This window comes from Trachurus japonicus, chromosome 24, assembly GCF_045865225.1.
Source record: "Trachurus japonicus isolate A0001 chromosome 24, Traja_1.0".
In the NCBI taxonomy this organism is placed as follows: Eukaryota; Metazoa; Chordata; class Actinopteri; order Carangiformes; family Carangidae; genus Trachurus; species Trachurus japonicus.
In genome coordinates this window covers 11623605-11643980 of record NC_140930.1, presented here as the reverse complement: position 1 = coordinate 11643980, position 20376 = coordinate 11623605, and the positions used below count along the sequence as shown (strand labels likewise).

General features: G+C 44.2%; 1 protein-coding gene across 1 annotated transcript; it reads left to right on the top strand.

Annotated features, from left to right (window-relative positions):
* The first annotated feature begins 327 nt into the window (after window positions 1–327).
* On the top strand, window positions 328–19461 carry armc2 (armadillo repeat containing 2). The gene is given in 19 exon segments (XM_085770913.1): window positions 328–511; window positions 1656–1976; window positions 2071–2143; window positions 2458–2623; window positions 3254–3380; window positions 6254–6321; window positions 7002–7109; window positions 7966–8150; window positions 8309–8411; window positions 8561–8775; window positions 9430–9575; window positions 11639–11738; window positions 12985–13318; window positions 16079–16201; window positions 16353–16466; window positions 16859–16991; window positions 18761–18945; window positions 19247–19359; window positions 19361–19461. Coding segments are annotated over 18 exon segments (2547 nt in total). The 5' UTR covers window positions 328–511; window positions 1656–1758; the 3' UTR covers window positions 19397–19461.
* Window positions 19462–20376: the final 915 nt, after the last annotated feature.

The following is a 20376-nucleotide window of genomic DNA, read 5'->3' as shown; positions in this document are numbered from 1 at the left end:
GCACCCCATGTGTTATGGTTTGACTTCACAACGCTATGAACTGTGGGTAATTCCCCTACCAAAGTCAGCATCGGTGCTGACTTACGGTAAGGGGGCAGTAAGGGCTCATTCACTGACTCACTAACTTGATGATCTGACAACGGAACAGCCCTCACACACTCACAGACTTCCCGTGAACGCGCCTCTAAGTCAGTGAGTCCGTGAGGGGTCGGATTGGAATTGGGCATCACTCTCCTCTCCTGTGATGAAAGTTTGCTCCCTGCACAGCTGGTAAAAACGCGCGTTACCAGCTCGCGCGAGACCACTGCTGCTGCTGCTGCTTGCTGCTGCTCGTGCACGTGTCTGTCCTCCTCCTCAACCTACTTTGCTGCTGCAGACTCGAAAACTTAACAGTTTTTAGCCAATTCCAGCTGTAATATCTGTCCATGTCGGCTGTGGAAGTACACTTCAAGAGTCGGAGTGACACCTCTCCCTCACTACTTCCGACACACGGGTTTTACGGGAGTTAACGGTGAGTTTACTGGGTTTATTTGGCGTTGCGGTTAACTTACTAGTGGCAAGAAGGCTTTTCATTTTTAAAAACGCCGTCTGTTTCCGAGTTTCCTCTTCCGGTCATGAAAAAGTTAGAAACAGTTACTAAAAAGCAGACGGTTTCACTGATATAAACACTTTTTATCTCAGTTTCTATTCGATTATTATTCAGTCACTGGGGCTTGTTGTCCTAGCCACCACCGCGGCATTTGGTCACCATGGAGACGGAGCGTGAACGCGCAGAGAGACTTCTTGTTCACTCACATTTCAAGTGGTAAAAATCCACCAGATTGAATAATTTATTATGAAGAATACAGCCCATAGTGTTGGATATATTATTGTAACACCCTCAAACCATCAATATTGAAAATTTTATTGCATTTTAACCACAGTAAATGTATTGAAAAACTAATTTATGGTCAGATTTTGAGACAAATCAATCTCTTTACCAGCCCTCGAAAACCTGTAGGACGGTATCATTTAAGTGAAGACGATGGGTGATGGAAAAAGACAACAGATAGAAAGAGAAATGCCAAACTAACCATCAGTGGTGAATAACTGAGTATATTTACTATAGTAATCTGACATTTAGTGTTGCAACTCAATGATCACTCTCTTTTTTTTAATTGATCAGCAGTCTGTCTGTAAAATGTCAGTAAACATGGAAAGATGTCTGTTATACTTTACAAAAGTCCAACTTGACAAATTCACATCAATCTGTGAAGATTTGGCATATCTGCTTCTTGAAATATATCTAAAATGATGAATGATGGAGATGGCTCTGTAAAATATGAAGATGCTCAATAGATTAATCAAGTCAACAAAAGTTTAAATAAAAACTCAGTTTTTATTGGCTACACCATTAAACCAACAGCTGTTTTCTCTGTTTCATATCACTCAATAAATATTTTATATCTTTCAGTTCTGAACTGTTGGTTCAACTAAACAAAGGTTTTGTTTTTCATAAGCTTGCGATTAATGCTTTTGTTGAAAGTGCCTCCATATTTTTATTGCAGATTGATTACACAAATCCTGGTGTTTCTACTAGTAAAGGATGTTAAATTAATATTGCATTTTCTTATAACAACTTCACAAACATTTCTATCCTGTTCATTTTTGTTCAGGCATCATCCCATCAGTGATACACGCTGTAACCACTCACATTATGAAGTCAAACCACTGAAGTCATTTGCCATCAGTCTTGGCAAATGTCACATATAGGCCTAAATGGCCTCTATGGAGAGGAAGAACGAGAACTGCAGCCCCTTGTTTCCACGGCGCAAATCTTTGACGAAAACAAGCGCAGAAATTGTCAGTGAAGCCAGACAATCCTTGCGAGTTCAGTCCACCCAGCGACCGTTTACTCCCAGAGATGGACCCAGGCAACTCTTTGGAAAGAGCTCTGTTCGAGCAGACCGTGACAACAGACCTCCATCTACCTTTAGGTTAGTCACAAACTCAACAACTAATTTTCAGTTTTTCGAGTGGGTCATATCTAGCCTGACTCAATAATCATGCTTTTTTTTTTTCATATTACAGTCTTCATGCTCAAAATTTTGATGCCCCTGATTCGAGGCCTGGTTCAGGGACTCGCCTCTCTCCACTGAACCACGTAAGTTCCCGCACACAGTACATTTATATCAAGGTTATATTATCAGAGTGTTACCATGAAAACTGCCCTCAAATACACTGCAAAAAAGCAGTAAATGGAATATATTGTGTGTATGCCTCCATATCAACACTGATGAACACTTCTCTGCTTTTAGTAAATGGGATTACAATGTTAATATACTGAATAAGAGTTAAGGGTAATGCAAAAACAATAATAATGGGATCTCTGTGTGGATCCAAGTGTTTTCATTGGTGGATAAAAGCCGGGCTCATTGTTCACACCATCATGCCGCTGTTATGTTTGTGCTGCGCCAGAAGCCAAAGTTTCCAGTCCCCTGCGATGCTGAGGATGCATTCAGAGCCGTTCCCAAACCCCCCGCTGACCCACTGGAAGTGAAGAGGGGGCTGGCAGGGGCACGGGCACGCCTCCTGAGAGCTGGCTCTCTCACCACATTGCCTCTGATAGAGGGACACACAGATGGTAAGTCAGGGAAAAAAAACACTGGTGCAAGTCTGGATCAATGGAGAAACCATGATAGACTGAACGAAAAACGAAAAAGTGTGTATCTTCTGAATGCATGGCACAAACAAAGGGATTATTATTAGTTTATCATCTGTTTATCATTGCGTACAATAAAATGCAAATACGGAAAGTGGCATTTGTTAAACAGGTAAAAGGTGAAAAAAATAGCACACCATTTATTTCAGTCGATGCATCGCTCTAAATCTTCTGTGCAGACGCCAGTGCTAAAGCAGTTTTCTCAAATGGAAATGAATAGAGCCATTCACATGCTGACATTATACCTGATTTACAATCTCTGTGGTTGGCTGGATGAAAAACGTAATTTACTGCCGCTGTTTTGAGTGTAAAATGACTACTCTCTCTCTCTCTCTGTGAAACCGCTCTGCTGCTTAAAGCAGTAAAATAGATAATGGAGTTTGACTGAATTCTTTTACCTGTACACAAACATTGTATGTGTGCAGCATGCGATTGTGTACGAATGAATGAATGGACACTTGTACTTTTTGGCCAGTGAAAGAACTATAAATGTGACTGAAGCACACAGCAGCAACCTGAAAATAACTTGCCACATCCTTTCTACGTGTTTAGTGACAGAAAGATTAAACCCAGGCCCGGGACAAAAGCAGCCGTCAGCTCAACAACTCCCCAGCTCAGACCACACCAAGGTCCACAGTGGTCCCCCCAAACCTGGCCCACACAGAGCAGCAAGTGAAAGGTAACGCTTTCTTCCCCCCTCCATTTGATTTGCAAGATCTGTCCCTCTCTCTCTTCGACCCTCCCACCTTCAACTGCTCGGCCTTTTCTGACTGAACTGACAGTCCGACAATAAGTTGAAGATTTATTGCTACACAAAGGTTGCGGTGGTAGCCATTACTAGATGGAGTTTGTGCCTCCTTTCATTAAATCGTCCTCCCTCTTGCTTTCTTGCCTCTCTCTTTTTGCATTGCCCCAGTGTGGAATTTGTGGAGTTTTTAATGCCTTTTAAGATTCTTGTTTTCCCATAACATATCCCACTGCTGTGGAGAGAAAATTAAACCAAACCAACTTATTGTAACTGTTAGTGTTTTGCTTTACTGTACCTTTAAATGCCCAGTCTGTGATCCAAATGTTAACAAGAAATTACTCATCCAAAAATTACAACGCAGGCCTGGAAACTGCAAGCACTATCAGACTGATTGTCATGTCAAATATTGTATAACGCTTAACATTAGAGTGGATTCTGTACAGTCAAAATCTCAGATAGTCTTTTAATTACAACAACTGACTTTCAACGCCGAAAGTTTTAAAACAACAAAGGTTCTTGATCCCTAACCCCTAGAGCCAAACTAGATGTATTGAGTTACCAGTGATGACAGCTGAATATATGAAGTCAATTACACCAGTGGCAATGGTGTCACTAACTAACAGATAGAACAAATTCCTCAGCTTGAGACGCTCGACCCCATGTTAAACCCTCATACACTTTACTGTACACTATATCTTGGTCACAGTTAAATCCAGCTTCTTGGCGAGCTTCATCCCCAATGAAACTGCCTCAATCTGTCATTACTATCATGTGTCAGCTTTTACACCTTCACAGTGCAGAGGAGCTAAAAGCTCTGCTTTTTTCTGCCGACCTCATCAGCTGTGTGTCAGCATGAGGGGCATAACTCTGGGCGTGAGGTCGGGGGCTGTCGTTACAATCCATCCGCCTATCGACTGGGTGGGGCAGCTGGGGCTATAGAGGGGGGACAGACCATAAAACACTTTTACAGGAAATCTGGGCTATTGCCCACAGCATATCCTCCTCCCTCACAAGCCAAGTTAACACGCAATGTTTGTATAACTTGTTGCTGACAAAGAGAGGTCTCTAGAGATCAGACTGTGGTCAATTTATGATGAAAGAGGCTAAGTATAAAGACTTCCCCGTCTTGAGTTAGGTCAGAGTTTTTGAAGCACTCTTATAATGAACAACACAAAAGGCGCATTAGACTGAGACATTAAGAGTGAAAATCGCACAGATAGTCAAACCAGAAGTACAATAACTGCAAGTGGAAATAGACACAGCATGACAGATTAATATGATGAGTTGGATGGAATATAAAGATAGGGGAGATTAGACATCCACTAGGTTCTTTTTCTCCAATAAGCCGGAGCTTTATAGCTCCAAATGGCTCTCTATTAGATTTGGGTACCCATCTGGGCAAGGCTGGCAGCAGCGTGTGTTGTGACTGCAGTGCACTGGCCAGGCCTAAGACAGGGATGAGGTCATGTCTCAGAGAATGCAGTATCACACAAAGAGGCCTTATTATCAGGCTCTTAATCCTATCATACAGAGCCAAAGCCCCCTCTCTGACATTCACTGCAACATGCCTCAGCCAGCACTCCCTGCTGCATATGCCCTGTGTGCCAGCTTATACCAATCACTAAATCTCCTTCAAAGCGAAAGTGCTCTCTAAAGTAACGACCACATACTGTATATATGTCATCGAGCAACACCTTCAGGTGAGAGAAACATTGTTGCAATAGCTTGTGTCATTTTCTTTCTCATACCTGTCAACAGGACCATGAAATGAAGCTCACTTGAGCGTTTAAGCTCAGAGAAATATTCCACCTCGAGAGTCGGCCTTTTGTACTAATGTCATCCGTGAAGCTTGTGCAGATCTGATGTCATTACAGTTCAGCATATCTATCATATAGGAGTGATTCTCAATTTGTGAAGTACCAGTACATTTTTTTCAGTAATATAAGCTGATCAGGATGACTCAACACGCGACGTGTGTTTATCTCTATTTATAAATTATGTTTTCTCTCAGTCACATAGTAATCCACCATGAGGGACACCACCTGTCATGTTTCATAGAAATTATTGTAGCACTGACACATTTCCGTGTGTGTGTGTGCCGAGTGAGTGGAACAGTTCGGACCTGACAGTGACACACACACACACACACAGGGATTAAGTTTCAACAGTCATATGCAGAGGGCAAGCCACAACACACAACCCAGCATGACACAGCGCATGTGTTTTGGGGCACACTTCTCAACAGCAAGACTGTGGAGACGGCTCACATTGACAAATCATGAACAGCTTTAACCAGACTGCCCACAAAGCTTAGACCTTAGTTCCTGTCTGTTGGGGATTGCAGTTTGAGATGCTCGGTATCATGCACGCAAGCCCCAACAACCAGGATTCACTCACACGCACAGAGATGAAGCTGTCAGACACAAACAAACATATGATATATATACTGATGTGTGTGTTTTCATGAGAGTAGATAGATACAGTATGTGCATACATATTAGACACACACAGCACCTGCACACACGGCTCGACCTCTGCTGCAACAGGGACACCTAGTGGCACTTTGAGGAACAAAACCTACAGGCTCATTGTCAGAGTATCAAGTCAGCAACTTTTCATTCTTTGACACAAGAAGGAATGCTTTAAATATTGTACTCTGTCTTAGTTTATTGTTTTACTATAATTTCAACATCCAAACTAAGCAGAGCTCCCAAGATTTTAACAAAACAGGTCAGTAGTCAGGTCTCGTGTGCAGAATCTGAAGTAACCACACTCTTTGTGTGTTTGTTTCTTTGTCCCAACAGTGGAATAACGCAGAATGATGTTGACTCAGGAGTCAGACCCACAGACTGCACAACAGGACAGAGAACAGGTTTGTCCAGATAGAGTAAATGAACCATTCTGCTGTTTTGTTTTACAGAAACTGTAAATTTTGTACAGCATGTAGTATAGAGTATAGTTGGTGTACTGTTACATACCATTAATCTATTCAGTGGTTTCATTTCTGCAAAAAACCAAAACAAAGTCAATGTGCCTGAACATATTACCACAGTACACAGTCCTGGAGGTGGAAATGTTATTTCACCAATAATATAGACACACCTCTCTGTAAATGAACAAGACTTTGTCAAACTTTGATTGGGGTGTTGTTGCTAAGGGCCTCATTTCCACCACGAGAGGCAGCCAGCCAATAGCTGAGAGAGCTGTTGGTTTGGGCAACCACAGTTTCCTGCATCACACCAAGCAACAAGCAAGGGGAGTATGCAAATGTTCAGTGCAAAAAAAAAAAAGAAAAAAGAAGGGTACAGTGTGTGAGAGACTGCAGACATTTGCGTGCATCAACACACGTGTTTTCATCGCACATGCAGACTATTTCACATCGGCACAGACACAAATCAGAGGAAGTTTAGCTGTGGATGGTGACCTTTCATTGTGGCATCAAACTTCCTGCTGTTTTATTTTAAGACAGTGAACTTGTGAACCATGCTTGCCACTCATGTTCGCCGTCTGCATTTGGAGGTGGCTCACTGCAATTCTCTCCACATATTTCAGGGCCGGGGAACGGAGACAACACCACAAGCTCGGAGGAGGATGCAGAGTCATCGGAGTGGAATAACACGATTGGTCCGCTTCTTCAACAACTGGAGTCTGTGGCTGCAGGTTGTCTGGCCCGTGCAATAAGGAACCACAAAAACAAAGTGCAAACACATGACATACATATTCAACAGCTTGTCGAAGTAGATAGTCATACATAAGGTCTTACAAAATGAGAAAGCACTATCATTTATCCATTGAGGAAAGGCAAACAAAACACATATTGTTATGTTTGGCATCCATACAGAACTGTCTCAGGCTGAGACTGCAGTCTGGCACCCATGAAGTGAAATCTATGACTGTAAATATTTCAGCACTCTACAAATTTAATGGAAAATTCATTTGAAAGATAAATATTAAATATTTATTGCACCAAGTGCCTTCTGGCTCATGCATAAAACACCTTTCAGATTGCAGTGGGAGATTGCAGCGAAGTGTCGAGTGCGAGACTGCAGCCGACCTTTTTTAGAAAATGGCCAAACCCTGTTATTTATGCAGGGAAAACATTTATTTTACCTCAAAAACAAGGAAAAGACTCCACCCTCTCTCTTCCTCTGCGTCAAGATCGGAGCTGCCTGTTGCAGAATTGTTTCCCTGCGTTTGACTCTATTGAAAGCTGCTTCTTAGAAAAGGAAGGGCAATGCCGTTTTACTCCGGAGCAATGTATTATTGATGCTGAGAATTTAACGTTCCTCATGGAAAATAAGAATTGTACACCATGCTCCAGAGCCCGAATGAATTACACATACATATCACAACACACAAACAAGTTGTATTTAGATGGATGCACACTTTCTGAGCGAGTGGTTTCATTTTGGGATGTTTACTTTCTCTGTGAACGTTTCACACGTCGCCCTGAACTTGACTTGTAATTTCTCCTCTTCCCTTTTTTTTCATAATATGTGCTTTCCTGTGCTGCCAGGCTGCTCCGAGGGCTCGGTGGACCGTCTGTGTGATTTGTGTGACCGTCTCCATGGCACCTTGGCAGAAGCAGACATGCTCGGCCGACGCTGTAAGAGGAGGTCAGGGATTCTTCGAACACTGTTCCGCCTCATCGACCTCAACTCTGCCCAGCTCAACCTGTACATCGCCAAGCTCTGCCTCGCTGTGAGTCATCTGTGTGTGTGTGTGTGTGTGTGTGTGTGTGTGTGTGTGTGTCAGCATGTCTGCTACTAAGTCTCTATCACAGAGGGCATCCAGGGCCCTCAAGTGCTTCATATAAAAGTTATGTGAGGAGATTGTTTTGTGTGTTTTTTTCTTTCCAGCTGTGTGTCAGTGGAAACAACCTGCTCAACATCTGTAAGCTCATCTTCCAGATCAGCCGCAGTGAAAGCAACGACATCCTCTTCCAGAATAACTCTATTATAGGTCAGAATCTGAGATCAGTGGTTTCCCATCCTGTATCGCATCTTGTGATTTTAAATGGACTTGGTGTTAAATTTCTATCCCCTTAACCCTGTCATTAAGAATGGCAAATATCCTGTGTTCTTTCCTTTTGTTTTTATCCGTGTGTCTAGACTCGTTGCTGGGCGTACTGAGCCACGAGGATGTGTCTACATCTGGAGAAGCTCTCTTGTACTGCATTGGCACTCTGAAATTTCTCTCAGGAAACAGCGCAATCCTCAGACTCCTCCTGGACAAGAACTGTATCGGTGTGGCTCACAAACTCCTCCAGAGGCTTCACACCGTAGAGGAAACCCACTTCGCTATAGCTGGACACATCCTCGTGCAGGTGACAGGCTTTGCGAGTCATTTGAAATTTGGGCGGACGGACGACAACCGAAGAAACAAGGCTGTTTCTAGCTCAACGGAAAAATAACAAAAAGTGTTTGTTGGCTGGTGTGGATTTCCCCACCGTTAAGACAAAATATTTGTGTTCATGTTTGGTATAGAAGCTGCTACAAGAGCATTATGTTCTGTACTGGCTTTGACATTTCAGTCCAAAGCACACCCTGCCTCACTCCTCTGAACATAATTGCAGTTAACCACACAAGTAGGAGCCAGTGCTTTATTTGATATACAATACAAGTCATTATGCTGTTAGAGGAAGGGAAATACGCAGACCATGACTTTCCAGAACTTGCATTGGTGCCGTGTGTTTGGAAATTTCTGTTTCCCTCCGCTGATAGAATGATTGATGTCCATACTGAATAGTTTCCGGTCGCTCTGCTGCATGCCGTCCCGTACAGGCCAGCGGCCAGCTTTAATGAGCATATGACTGACATTGTGTGTGCAAGCAACAATACAACGCTGACACGCAATACTGACCTAAATACGGACCCTTAAGGTATTACGTGTGCAGACTTCCACTTGCGAACCCACACTCTGACACTGCTCTCCCCCTAACCCTTTCTGTGTCTCTCTGTCTGACCTCTGACCCCTGTAGCTGACGGCGACCCTGAGGAACCTCGCGGATCACCCCGATTCCCGTCCACTCTTCGTGTCCTTCTCTGTTTTGCCAGAGCTTTGTCTGGTGCTGCGCCATCACAGCAGAGACCAGGACATCTGCACCAACATTTCCAGAATATACAGGTTATCACACACCCGCCCGCACGTGATTTTCATATGGTTAGAATAATATGATTCATTGCCTCACCCCGGTTGTGGTTTGGAGTCAAAATTGTCTTTGTTGCTGGGGATTATTTCTCTCTTACTCCTTCCTGCTTCTCTCGTCAGCTCACTAATGTAAACCATCACAACCTGTAATGAGCTGTATCAAAACAGACCATCATTCACATCTCACCCTCTGTTCTCTGCTTTTTCGTCTTTTACTAGCAATCACTCTCCCTCTACAGTAAAACCCCCTCTTATTTCATTTTCTTTGATGATGTTTCTGCATGACGTCGGGTCTCGCATAACAGTTACGCAGCATTTATCAGAGGGGATGACAGAGGGGATACATGTGTTCATCATACACATCTGTACCCTCACAAAAACATCTGATAACTGTAAAACTTTGTACTTATGACCAAACACAAAGTGTTTTAACTTAACACACAAACAGTCTCAGTGAAGTGCGTGAGCTCCTGTGTCAGTTCCCTGATCAAAGATGGAGTCCAGTCAGTGAAACCAGATTGAAGATGTGGGTTTGTGTGGGCTACTTTGACTAAAAAAAAAAATCCTCTACCGAGAGAGACCTCAGAAGACTCAAGATGAAGACTGATTGATCTTCATAAAGCTGAAACGATCACAAAGTAATCTCAGGGAGTTTAGATATCGATCAGCACAATCTGACAAACTGTCTAGAAAAGTTAGTTCTGTGGTTACTTGCCCAAGACGTGGGCGTCCGAAAGGCACAGAATGATTTGTGAGGTAATAAACAACCTCAGAGTAACAGCTGAAGGCTTAAAGGAATCGCTGGAGTTGGGCAACGTCTTGTTCGTGTTCATCAGTCGATCAAATCAGCTTCCCCTCAAGTTTGCCAAAGAGCAGTTTGACACTCCACAACACCATTGGGAAAGTGTTTCATGGACTGATTGTTTGGGAAGAATATGCAGCTCTGTGTATAAAAAGGGGCTCTCTGCATACCACCATGAAAACATCATCCCCAAGGTGAAGCAGGGTGGAGGGACCATCATGATTTTTTTGGGGCTTTGTTGCCTCTTAGTCTGGAGAGCTTGACATCATTGAGGGAAAAAATGAACTCTGTATCTTACAGGGTAATGTCAGGGTGGCTGTTCGCCTGCTGAAGCTCTGGAGAAACAGAGTGACAATGCAGTACAAGTCAATAACCCTCAACAACAAAGTAAATTTACTCCATAATAACTTCACAGTCAGGATCTGGAGCTTAATACCACAGAGATGTTGTGGATTGACGACAGAAGCAGCAGCTCTGCAGGAAGAGCGGTTCCAAAACTCCTCCTGAACATTTCAATCTGTTATTAAACCCAAGGGTTCACTTCACATTTTTCCACCAGCACTGTGAGCCATTAATGGGTGTGTTCGGTACAAGACAGATGATTGTAATCGTTTGGGTCTCATTAGCTTAAGCACGTTGTGTTTATCTCTACTTATGACTTAGATGAAGATCAGATTACATTTCACGACCAATGAACAGAAAAACCAGGTCATTCCTAAGCGATCACATACTTTGTCTTCCCGCTGTACTTACTTCGGACACTCAGGAGTAAATGCTTCGCAGTATGTGCCAGCTGTGCTCTTGACCTTTCATAGAGGTGCAGGGGATAATTATTCTGTGTAAAATCCTGGCACTGTGCTTTGGCACCAACCTTACCCGAGTCCCTGTGACCCCTCGCTGCACACTCAGTGTCCTCTGACACAAATGATGAGTCCTCATTTTGGTCTCCAGGCTCCTGTTCTGGCACAAGTACATTATCAATTAGAATATTTAGTGCAGAAAACTTATGCAAATCATTAGGCATCACATTTTGAGTTTGTTTTCGTACTGTTTAAAATGCATTCTGCCTGAATATTTTTGTCCAAGATAACGAAAACATAACAATTAGACCCCAGGAGCCCCGGCCTGCACTTAACCATTAGTGGTGTTGATTTAATATCTCCATATTTAGTCAGCATAGCGGAGCAGCCAGTGGGTTTAATGGTTGTGGGTATTTGTTGTCCCCTCTCTCCCTCAGTAAACTCTCCTCTTACTCGGAGTGCCGCCTCGCCCTCGCCCGGACCCCCGACTGCTACCAACTATCTTTAGAACTGCTGAGCAAACATCGCCAAAAACAGGTGAGTCCACTCGCCTCCTCTGTGTTTGTATGTGTATGTGTGTGTGTTTAAGTGTGCACGTCTCAGAGAGCGCAAGTTTTTCCAGTGTCCGTGTGATGCAACTCCACTAAGCATGTTTACCTTCAGAGCGAGCTGTTTATGTACGTCAAGTCCAAGCACATTTGCGGGACATTGTGTCCATCTGCACGTGGTGTTCCTGTTTCAGTTTCTGCTCTGCTATATATCTGTGTGTGTGTGTGTGTGTGTGTGTGTGTGTGTGTGTGTGTGTGTGTGTGTGTGTGTGTGTGTGTGTGTGTGTGTGTGTGTGTGTGTGTGTGTGTGTGTGTGTGTGTGTGTGTGTGTGTGTGTGTGTTTTGACACCTTATCATCCCTGGAGGGACTGAGTAAGTCAAAGAATGGAGGGGGTTAAAGACAAAAACAAAGGAGGTGAGTTTGAGTAGAGTGTAGGTGATGCAGAGGTGGAGGGGGAGGGGCTTAACTGGTAAACGTTTTTTAGTGTAACTGGGAGTAAATACACACCCACAACTTCAAATACAGATAAACAACTGACAGCAGGAGGTGATAAAGCAGACTCATACTGATGCCGGTTATTGGAGAACTGGTTATCCCTCTGGTTCACCTGCTCTTCGCCTTATTTACCTGAGCAAATGCGACGTATGGGATCTAATTTGTTTCTTCTCGGTTAAGGTGCAATAACTCATCGAAAGGTTTGGGTGTAGTTACACAAACACATTTACACTGCTCCATACCCTCCGGGGGGAAATGACTGACACTGACAATAGCTCTACTTGACAGGGCATGTTCTCTGAGCTCCGGGTGAAATTGTTACTGATCTTCAAATTGTAAACACGGTCTCATAACATTTAATGTTGTACATTTGTCATTTTCTAGTCAGAGATGATAAAACCTCTACTGCTGAAGCTTTTAGTCGACCAGGAGGAGAATTAAAATGTTATTGCCTCATGTTTTTCTAGCTAAGGATTTTTTTTGTTGACGATTTCTGCCATGGTGAGACTGATTCTAAGTTGCTTTCCTAAAGTACTGCATACATTAAGATTATAAATATGAGTCCAGGACCGAGTGCAAGCTCATATCATACATAGGCCATATACTGTCTGCAGCTGGCCTTTCAACCAAATATGCAATAGTAAGAAACATGTAAACAAATATTTGGTTGGTCAGTTGTCATTCAGAAGCTTGCAAAATATTAGATAGATACAATACATCTCCCTCTGTTCTTCCACAGGACCTTGTTGTGCGTCTTCTTTTCACCCTCGGGAACCTCACGGCCAAATGCGACGAGGCTCGGCTGCAGCTCTTCCAGTGCCGGGGCTGCACGGACGTGCTCCTCCAAGTGTACGACAGCTACCAGCGAAGACGTGCGTCGCCGCAGCACGCGCCCTCACAGACGGGCGAGCCGGCCGTCAGCGAACCCCTCGGTCCTCCGAGGAACAAGCAGGAGGACGATGATGTGCTGGTGAAGCTGGTCAGGGTGCTGGCGAACATGTGCATCCATCCGGCTGTAGGTCCGGCCCTGGCGACCAACACCGCCTGCATTCAGCTGCTGATGGAGACACTGGGTGAGCAGAGAGCAGCAGGAACTCACACACACTATGCACTATGCAACTTTTCTTCCTTTTTTTTTAATACGTTTTATTTTGTATTTTCATTTTAAGGGAAAACAAGTTGTCAACAAGCTGTCACGGAAATAAAACAAAACAAAAACACAGACAAAAACATGGAGGCTCTTCTGTTGATAATCCTATATTTAATGTCCAGTGTCTTTGCTTGTTGATGTGTAGGGTCCTCATTGTTTTGATAAAAGCAGTGCATTTCTCCCTTAGATCTGAGAGAGAAAGTCATCTTTTCCATTGAGTACATTTCCTTCACTCTTTTTTAATAATCACATTTTCGTTTAAGACACAAAAACAGAGGACCATCACATTGTTAGCCATCACATACAGTCATACATACATTTCCCCCAAATTATTGTCAAAAAGTCCAACAATCAGCAGATTTAGAGCTGTTATACACATATTTGTATCTATACCATACAGAGGAAGCAGCGAATGTCAATCTGGAGTTCTGATAAGTACAAAAATAGATGTTTTGTGCATTGTAAGTACAGTAAGTATCTGCTAGGTACCTGACCACATCCCTTGTGCTGGGAACAAGACATGACTTTGGTCGAAAACAGACTCCTCATTTGTCTGTTCATTCCTCTGCTCGCTTTCCTCTTCAGTGTTTTCTGTTCAATACGCAGCACATCCTCTTTTGGTTTGGTTTGGCTTCTTTTCTTCTTTTTTTTTAAAGTCTGACAGAGCGAAGCACGTCGCTGCAAGAGCAGGATGTTCTGTCACATCTCACAGCCGACTTGGTTTGCGTGTGTGTGAAATTCTCCCATGTGGTTAGATGGTTTCAGGACAGGTTGAACTGATACGCAGGTGGGTGTGAAAGTCTCAATTTCTCTGTTGCGTGCCTCCTACACATGCTTCACGACAGTTAGGAGAGACAATTAGATAAACAAGACAGAGGTCGAGGTTGTGTAAAAACAGGCAAAGTTTGAAAGTCGAGGCGTGTGTGTGGCGGAGGCCAGTGAGTAAGATGGGGAGTAAGTGAAAACAAAAACATGAAGTGAGCTGTTGAAGGGGAATATGGAGCTGGTGTGACAGCTGAAGACAGAAAACAAAAGTCTCAATAGAGGATGAAAGAGCAGGCTCGGCTGATCGATGAACCGTTTTGATCAGGCCATGACAGGCGGCGCTGCTTTACATTACAGAGCTTTGAAGAGGAGGCGAGGGCCCGGGGGGCACAACAAAGCAGGCGTTCTCACGCCGGGTTCACACCGGACGCCGAAGCGCCGCGAATAGCCGCGGAGCGGAGTCCGCTTCCATTCGGCGCCCTCGTTAACTGGTGTTGTAGTTCAGACTAGACGCGGAGCGTCGCGGTCCTCCGCGGTCGGCTCGCGCCGTGGAGCGCCAGTTTCGGCGTCTGCTCTATTTTGTGCGCGAGCCGCGGCCGACCGCGTCAATTCTGGCAGGAAGTCACACAAAGAAACACGAGAGAATCCGGTCAATTTTCAAAATAAAAGCGATTTTCAAAATAAAATACCGCGATTGACAAATGCGACCGTATTTATATTTGTCAGACTCAACAGAGAACAAGAGAGATGAAAACACACACACACAGGATAGGGAGACACAGAGTGGGCTGGCTGCAGGGAGGAGGAGGGGGGGTCAAAACACACAAACAAACAGGGAAAGAGAGAGAGAAAGAGAGAGGCAGAGACGAGTTGTTGTAAAGTGAAGGAGGACGTGAAATTAATCTTGGAAGTGAAGTACAGGGAGTTGTTTGACCCACAGCACACGGTGTTATAATTATATGAGGTTATTTACTTATCCATGATGTAAAAAACACAGCTCTGAATGTGAGTAAACAACAGCTGAGGAGCAGAGGCGCTCGCGACCGCCGCGGAGAAATCAGCGTCTGGTGTGAACTGGAGGGACGCGGCTCGCGCGCGATTTCCGCGGCCGCTCCGCGTCGCGGCGCTTCGGCGTCCAGTGTGAACCAGGCGTAAGTCAGACCCAGAAACAAAATTCTGTGCGACACAGGCGCCGGTTGACACTGCAACCGCAATCCCCGCGATTTATGAGCGAGCACACGGCACCTGCTGCTATATCAGGAACAGACTCGGCTTCCAGGCCCCCTCGCACTGTCATGGCTGCTCGGATTGGGTCACGCTGACCTTTGTGTGCGGCTCATAATCGAACTGACTGTATCAGGACAGAATTAACCACAGATAACAGCTGCTTTTATGACACTGTCACACTGTCATATCAGTGTGCAGGAGCTGCAATATGCAAAAAGGCTGAAAACCCAGGAGGGGGGGCTGACTGTCTGTATGCATTTATCTTATTACTCAGTGCTCTGTAAATGTATATCTATTGACACCTGCATTATTCTTGGAAATGTGGAAACTTTACACAAGAAATGATTCAATGCTTAACAATCGACCCTTATTTTATCTTCCTACTTCATTAACATAAAAAGGAAGTGATGCCTTCACCTGCATTCATCTGGTTAGTTATCATAAAAAGAGCTATTCTGAGTTTTCCCGTCACAGAACAAGGTTCACTTCACATGAATGAAAAGTGAACAGTCATAATTTCAGGAGCATTAGGGCCTGTTCCTCATGGCTGTACAGTGTGGACGCCCCCTCAGTTTGCTGCACCGCATGCAGGAGGATTTCTAGGGAAAAACGACCCTTTTTGAAACAGTCGTGTTAATTAACGCCTTTTTTCTTTCTTGTTTTTCGGTGTGTGTGTGTGTGTGTGACACAGAGTTGAGGTCTGTGCAGGAGAGCGAGGAGCTGCTGGTGAACGTGGCGGCCACCATCAACAACCTGTCCTTCTACCAGGAGGAAAACTCTGCAGTCAGACACAGTCGACTCACCATCGCAAAGCGTAAGACTCAACAAGAGGAAGATTTTAACAAACCAAAACATTGTAGTTGCTAATTTCGCACCAATTTGTCACACTTTTCTTCAAAACTATCCTCCCTGATCCCTCCCTCCTTTCTCTCCCTCCATCCCTCTGTTTTCTCTGCTCACCTCAGTAATGCTGAAGTTGTTGCTCAGCTCCAGTATGGACGCCATGCTTGAGGCCACCCGTGTGTATGGAAACTTGTCACAGTTCAAGGATGTGCGGGACTTTATTATGCAAAACAAAGGTAAATGGTGGACTCAGACACAAACAGACACACACAAAAGACACAGTATATTATTGTCAGCCATATTATTATACTCTGTCATCAATAGTTGGCATGTTAGAATCAAAACGTCCTGCCTGTTTAAAGACTGATGAATAAACATATAAATAAATTGAAGAATGCACCTTTTGAACACATAACTTTACAGAAAACTCGGTGCTTTGTCACAGACCACCACCATACTGTACTGTTGTGTCATGTTTGGGCTGGACTTATCTGCAAGGCCAGCAACAGTCAGTATAAACATGCCCGCTGACTCTGGTGATAGCGGTGCCCTTATCTTTGCCCTGCTTTGTCCTCACCCGCTCAATCACCCCGTCATCTCTCTCCACTCTCTCTCTCGTCCCCACCAGTGCACCAGTTCGTGGTGACGCTGCTCGACTCGAAAAGCACCGAGATGTGTTTTTCAGCCTGCGGGGTCCTCACCAACCTGGCTCTGGACCCTCCCAACCGGGTCAGCCTCGCACTAGAGGGGGCTGCTGCCAAGTAAGGACACTGAGGGATAAATGGCTTGTTCGTGTGGGGCAGTGTGTGTATGTATAAGTGTACACAACAACACGGGTTTTCACTGTATCTGACAATCCACAGAATTTCCCTCTAAATACACTCAAGGTTCTAAAAAAACAAAACCTGGATTGGTTAAACAACTCCAAGACACTCTGGTGGACAAGTTGTGACCCGCACATTCACCACGCTATGAGATAATTACAGAACATTACGAGACGGAGTTGTTTTAGAGGCAAATGCAGAGACTGCTTGCCGAAAAACTGTCCCCAACGGAAATGCGCATCAGCGGTTTTGCATGAATTTACCTCGAAAACAACTCCGTCTCGTAGCGCTATCTCGCTATCTCATAGCGTGGTGAATGTGCAGGTCACGACTTGTCCCCGAGAGCAGTTTGGAGTTGTTGGATTGTGTATTTGAGGAGTTTGATGAGGGAAACCAAGAAAGCCTCCGTAGCGTAGCTCTGAGTAGCTCACGGCTCTGCTCCGCCGCTCTAAAAATAGCTTGCACCGACAATTAAAGGTAACAAACCTACTCCTAAGACTATAGGGATTATGGCAATGGGCCAATTTGCCAAAATGTTGAACTATCCCTTTAAGAGAATCTTGGTGCCAATAACGTGGAGAGTAAAAACAAATCAATAAATAACTGATAAATGAATTCCATTAGTTTCGTGCCAGGGGAATCAGACTTGGCAGCTGAATCCAGGGCTGTGCATGAATCATGAATAAAGAGCAGCTGTGAGAAAAAGGAGAGAGATTCTGTTCGTCGAAGCAACAAACTGACGTGTTGAAGTCAGATTAGAAGATCTGTATCAGTGTGTGAAAATGAAGGTTTTATTATTATAAGAACGACATCTTGATCTTGTTCTTTCTCTGGACCTGAACAAAGGCCAGGACTTGTGGTGTGGAGTTTAATGTGCTCGTCTTCATACAGCACATGACCTCTTGCATATATATCTGCAGAAGTAAGTGGCAAGCAGCTAGCCTAGCCTGTAGCGTGTCACATTTGTATGAAAAAAAAAGTATAAACATGTCAAGTTGTCGTTTTACAGGGATTTATGTCAGAGAGACAGGCTCTCACTGTTTACAATATCTGAGTTATGCTAAGCTAAGCTAAGCTACGTCGTCGTCGTCAATCTTCTTATCAACCCCTGGACAAGAAAAACAAAGAGTTAAACTGTTCCTTTCGGAGCAAAGGTACAGTAGCATCCTCTCTGTAACAGAGACTCAACAGGGTTTTATGGTGTGCGGGGGCGGTGGGGAGGGGGGTGCGGTCCTCATTTTCACTGGCATGAGCACAACAACAACAACTCCCCCGGCATGAACAAGATGCAACTAATTCAAGCTGCGATGTTATTTGTTCTCAGTGGTTGTGCAAAGTTATTATTGCTGATTTCTCAGTTTAGATCAATTTGTACAGTTTTAACCGGTGGGAACTGAAAGAGGAACAGATTCTGTGAAATTATCTTCGAACCATCCAGCAGCATTATCACTTCTAAAAGTGATCCTTGCTTGAACAATTAAGTTCTTATTTCCCCTTTACAAACACACACACACACACACACACACACACACACACACACACACACACACACACACACACACACACACACACACCGTCCTCTTTCAGATGTACATGCAATGAAGTGGAGCTAATGCCAACAAACCTGCCGGTCATGTGAATCCTGCTCCCTGGAGTCATATGATGTGCCTGTGTGTGTGTGTGTGTGTGTGTGTGTGTGTGTGCAGTCTGGTGGACAGTCTGAGAGACTTCGGACCAGGCGATTGGCAGCTGGCAGGACAGATCTGTCAGGCGCTGTGGAACCTGATCGGCGGCGGCGGTCCGGGTTCGGGTTCGGGTTCGGGTTCGGAGAAGCTGCTGCTGGACACAAAGGAGAGCGAGTCGCTGCTGGAGATCCTCGCCACATACTTAGGTTGGTGTTGTTACGAATCCTTACATAAGAAGGGAGGGAGCCCAACACTGGAGAGAAACACGCTCTTACTCACACCAGCCAGCCAGCCAGCCAGCCAGCCAGCCAGCCAGGGGCCCCCGGGGGGAAGGGAGGGACACAGATAGTCACACCATCACGAACACCACAACACCTCGACGGTCACATCTGGGAGCTGCCTGAACGTAAAAATCTGTCACTGTAAAGCACTGAGAGTGAACCTGAAACCAACCGCCTTCTCCCTCTCTTCTCATCTCATGTCCACTGTTTTTAATTCATTTCCTAGATGAAGAGGAGGCTCTGAAGTGGATAGAGAATGAAGACATGAGAGATTTTCACAAGGCATGCTGGGAGATCGAATTCCTACCTGTAGCTCAAAAACTGACGGAGACGCTCCGGCCCCGAGGACCCGACGGCCCGACACACTGACACATGAAGTTAAGAGTCATGTTGCCATAGAAACAAATCCTTTATCCTCTATTAAAACACCAGAGGATGATGCATTTGTCGCATCTTATTAGTATGAAACACTCATCTCCTTGAGGTTTAAAACGTGGCTCTGAAATTTAGTAGCTGCCCTCGCAGAGAAAAGCAGAGACGAGACGCTCAGCTTGAATTGTAATTTGCGAACACGTCAGTGTTTTGAAGGCAGAAAAAGTATCAAAACACCTTTAAAGCATCCCAGACGACGGCAGCTGAAGAATAGTTCATGTCTCCGCTGTCCAACCACACGTCCAAGTACATTACCACTGCTTGTCATTTTGTAGACGTAGGACTAAATAATTCATAATTCAAGCTGACTACAGAATGACGCTGTTTTTCATGAAGATACCAACTTATTAGAGCCCGTTTTAAGGCCTATAGACGGTCAGTGTTTCATACTCACAGCAATAGATTCTTGGTTGAGAAGCTTTTATGTCTGATAAAGGTAATTATGCAAAATCTAAGGAGAAAAATGTGTGGATAGATTTAGATTCATCTACAGACAAGTACTTGCACTTCTATCCATGTATGATTTTTATTCATTTTCTTAACATCTTTGTCTTATCAATACCAGCAGCCTTTTTAAAAGAAACAAAATATCTTTTTATGCACTTTAACTTTCACCCTCACAACGCCTTAGTTTCTGGGTGGCTTCACATGTACAGGGATAATTTAATATGAGTTCTTTGCACATTTATGTAACAGATTTGATCTGTTTAGTGTCGTTAAGTTGGTTTTATGATGATGTAGTCTTGAAAACAGATGACTAACCAGAGATTTACCTCATAAGCGAATCCTTCACTTTCGGTGTGTTGTGTGACTTTGGAACTTGTTCGTAATAAAGCAGAAGAACAAATGTTTTGCTCCTCAAAGCCTTTATTATTACACAGATATGGGGCCAGGCAGTGCTTTACGAGTTACACCAAGTAGCCT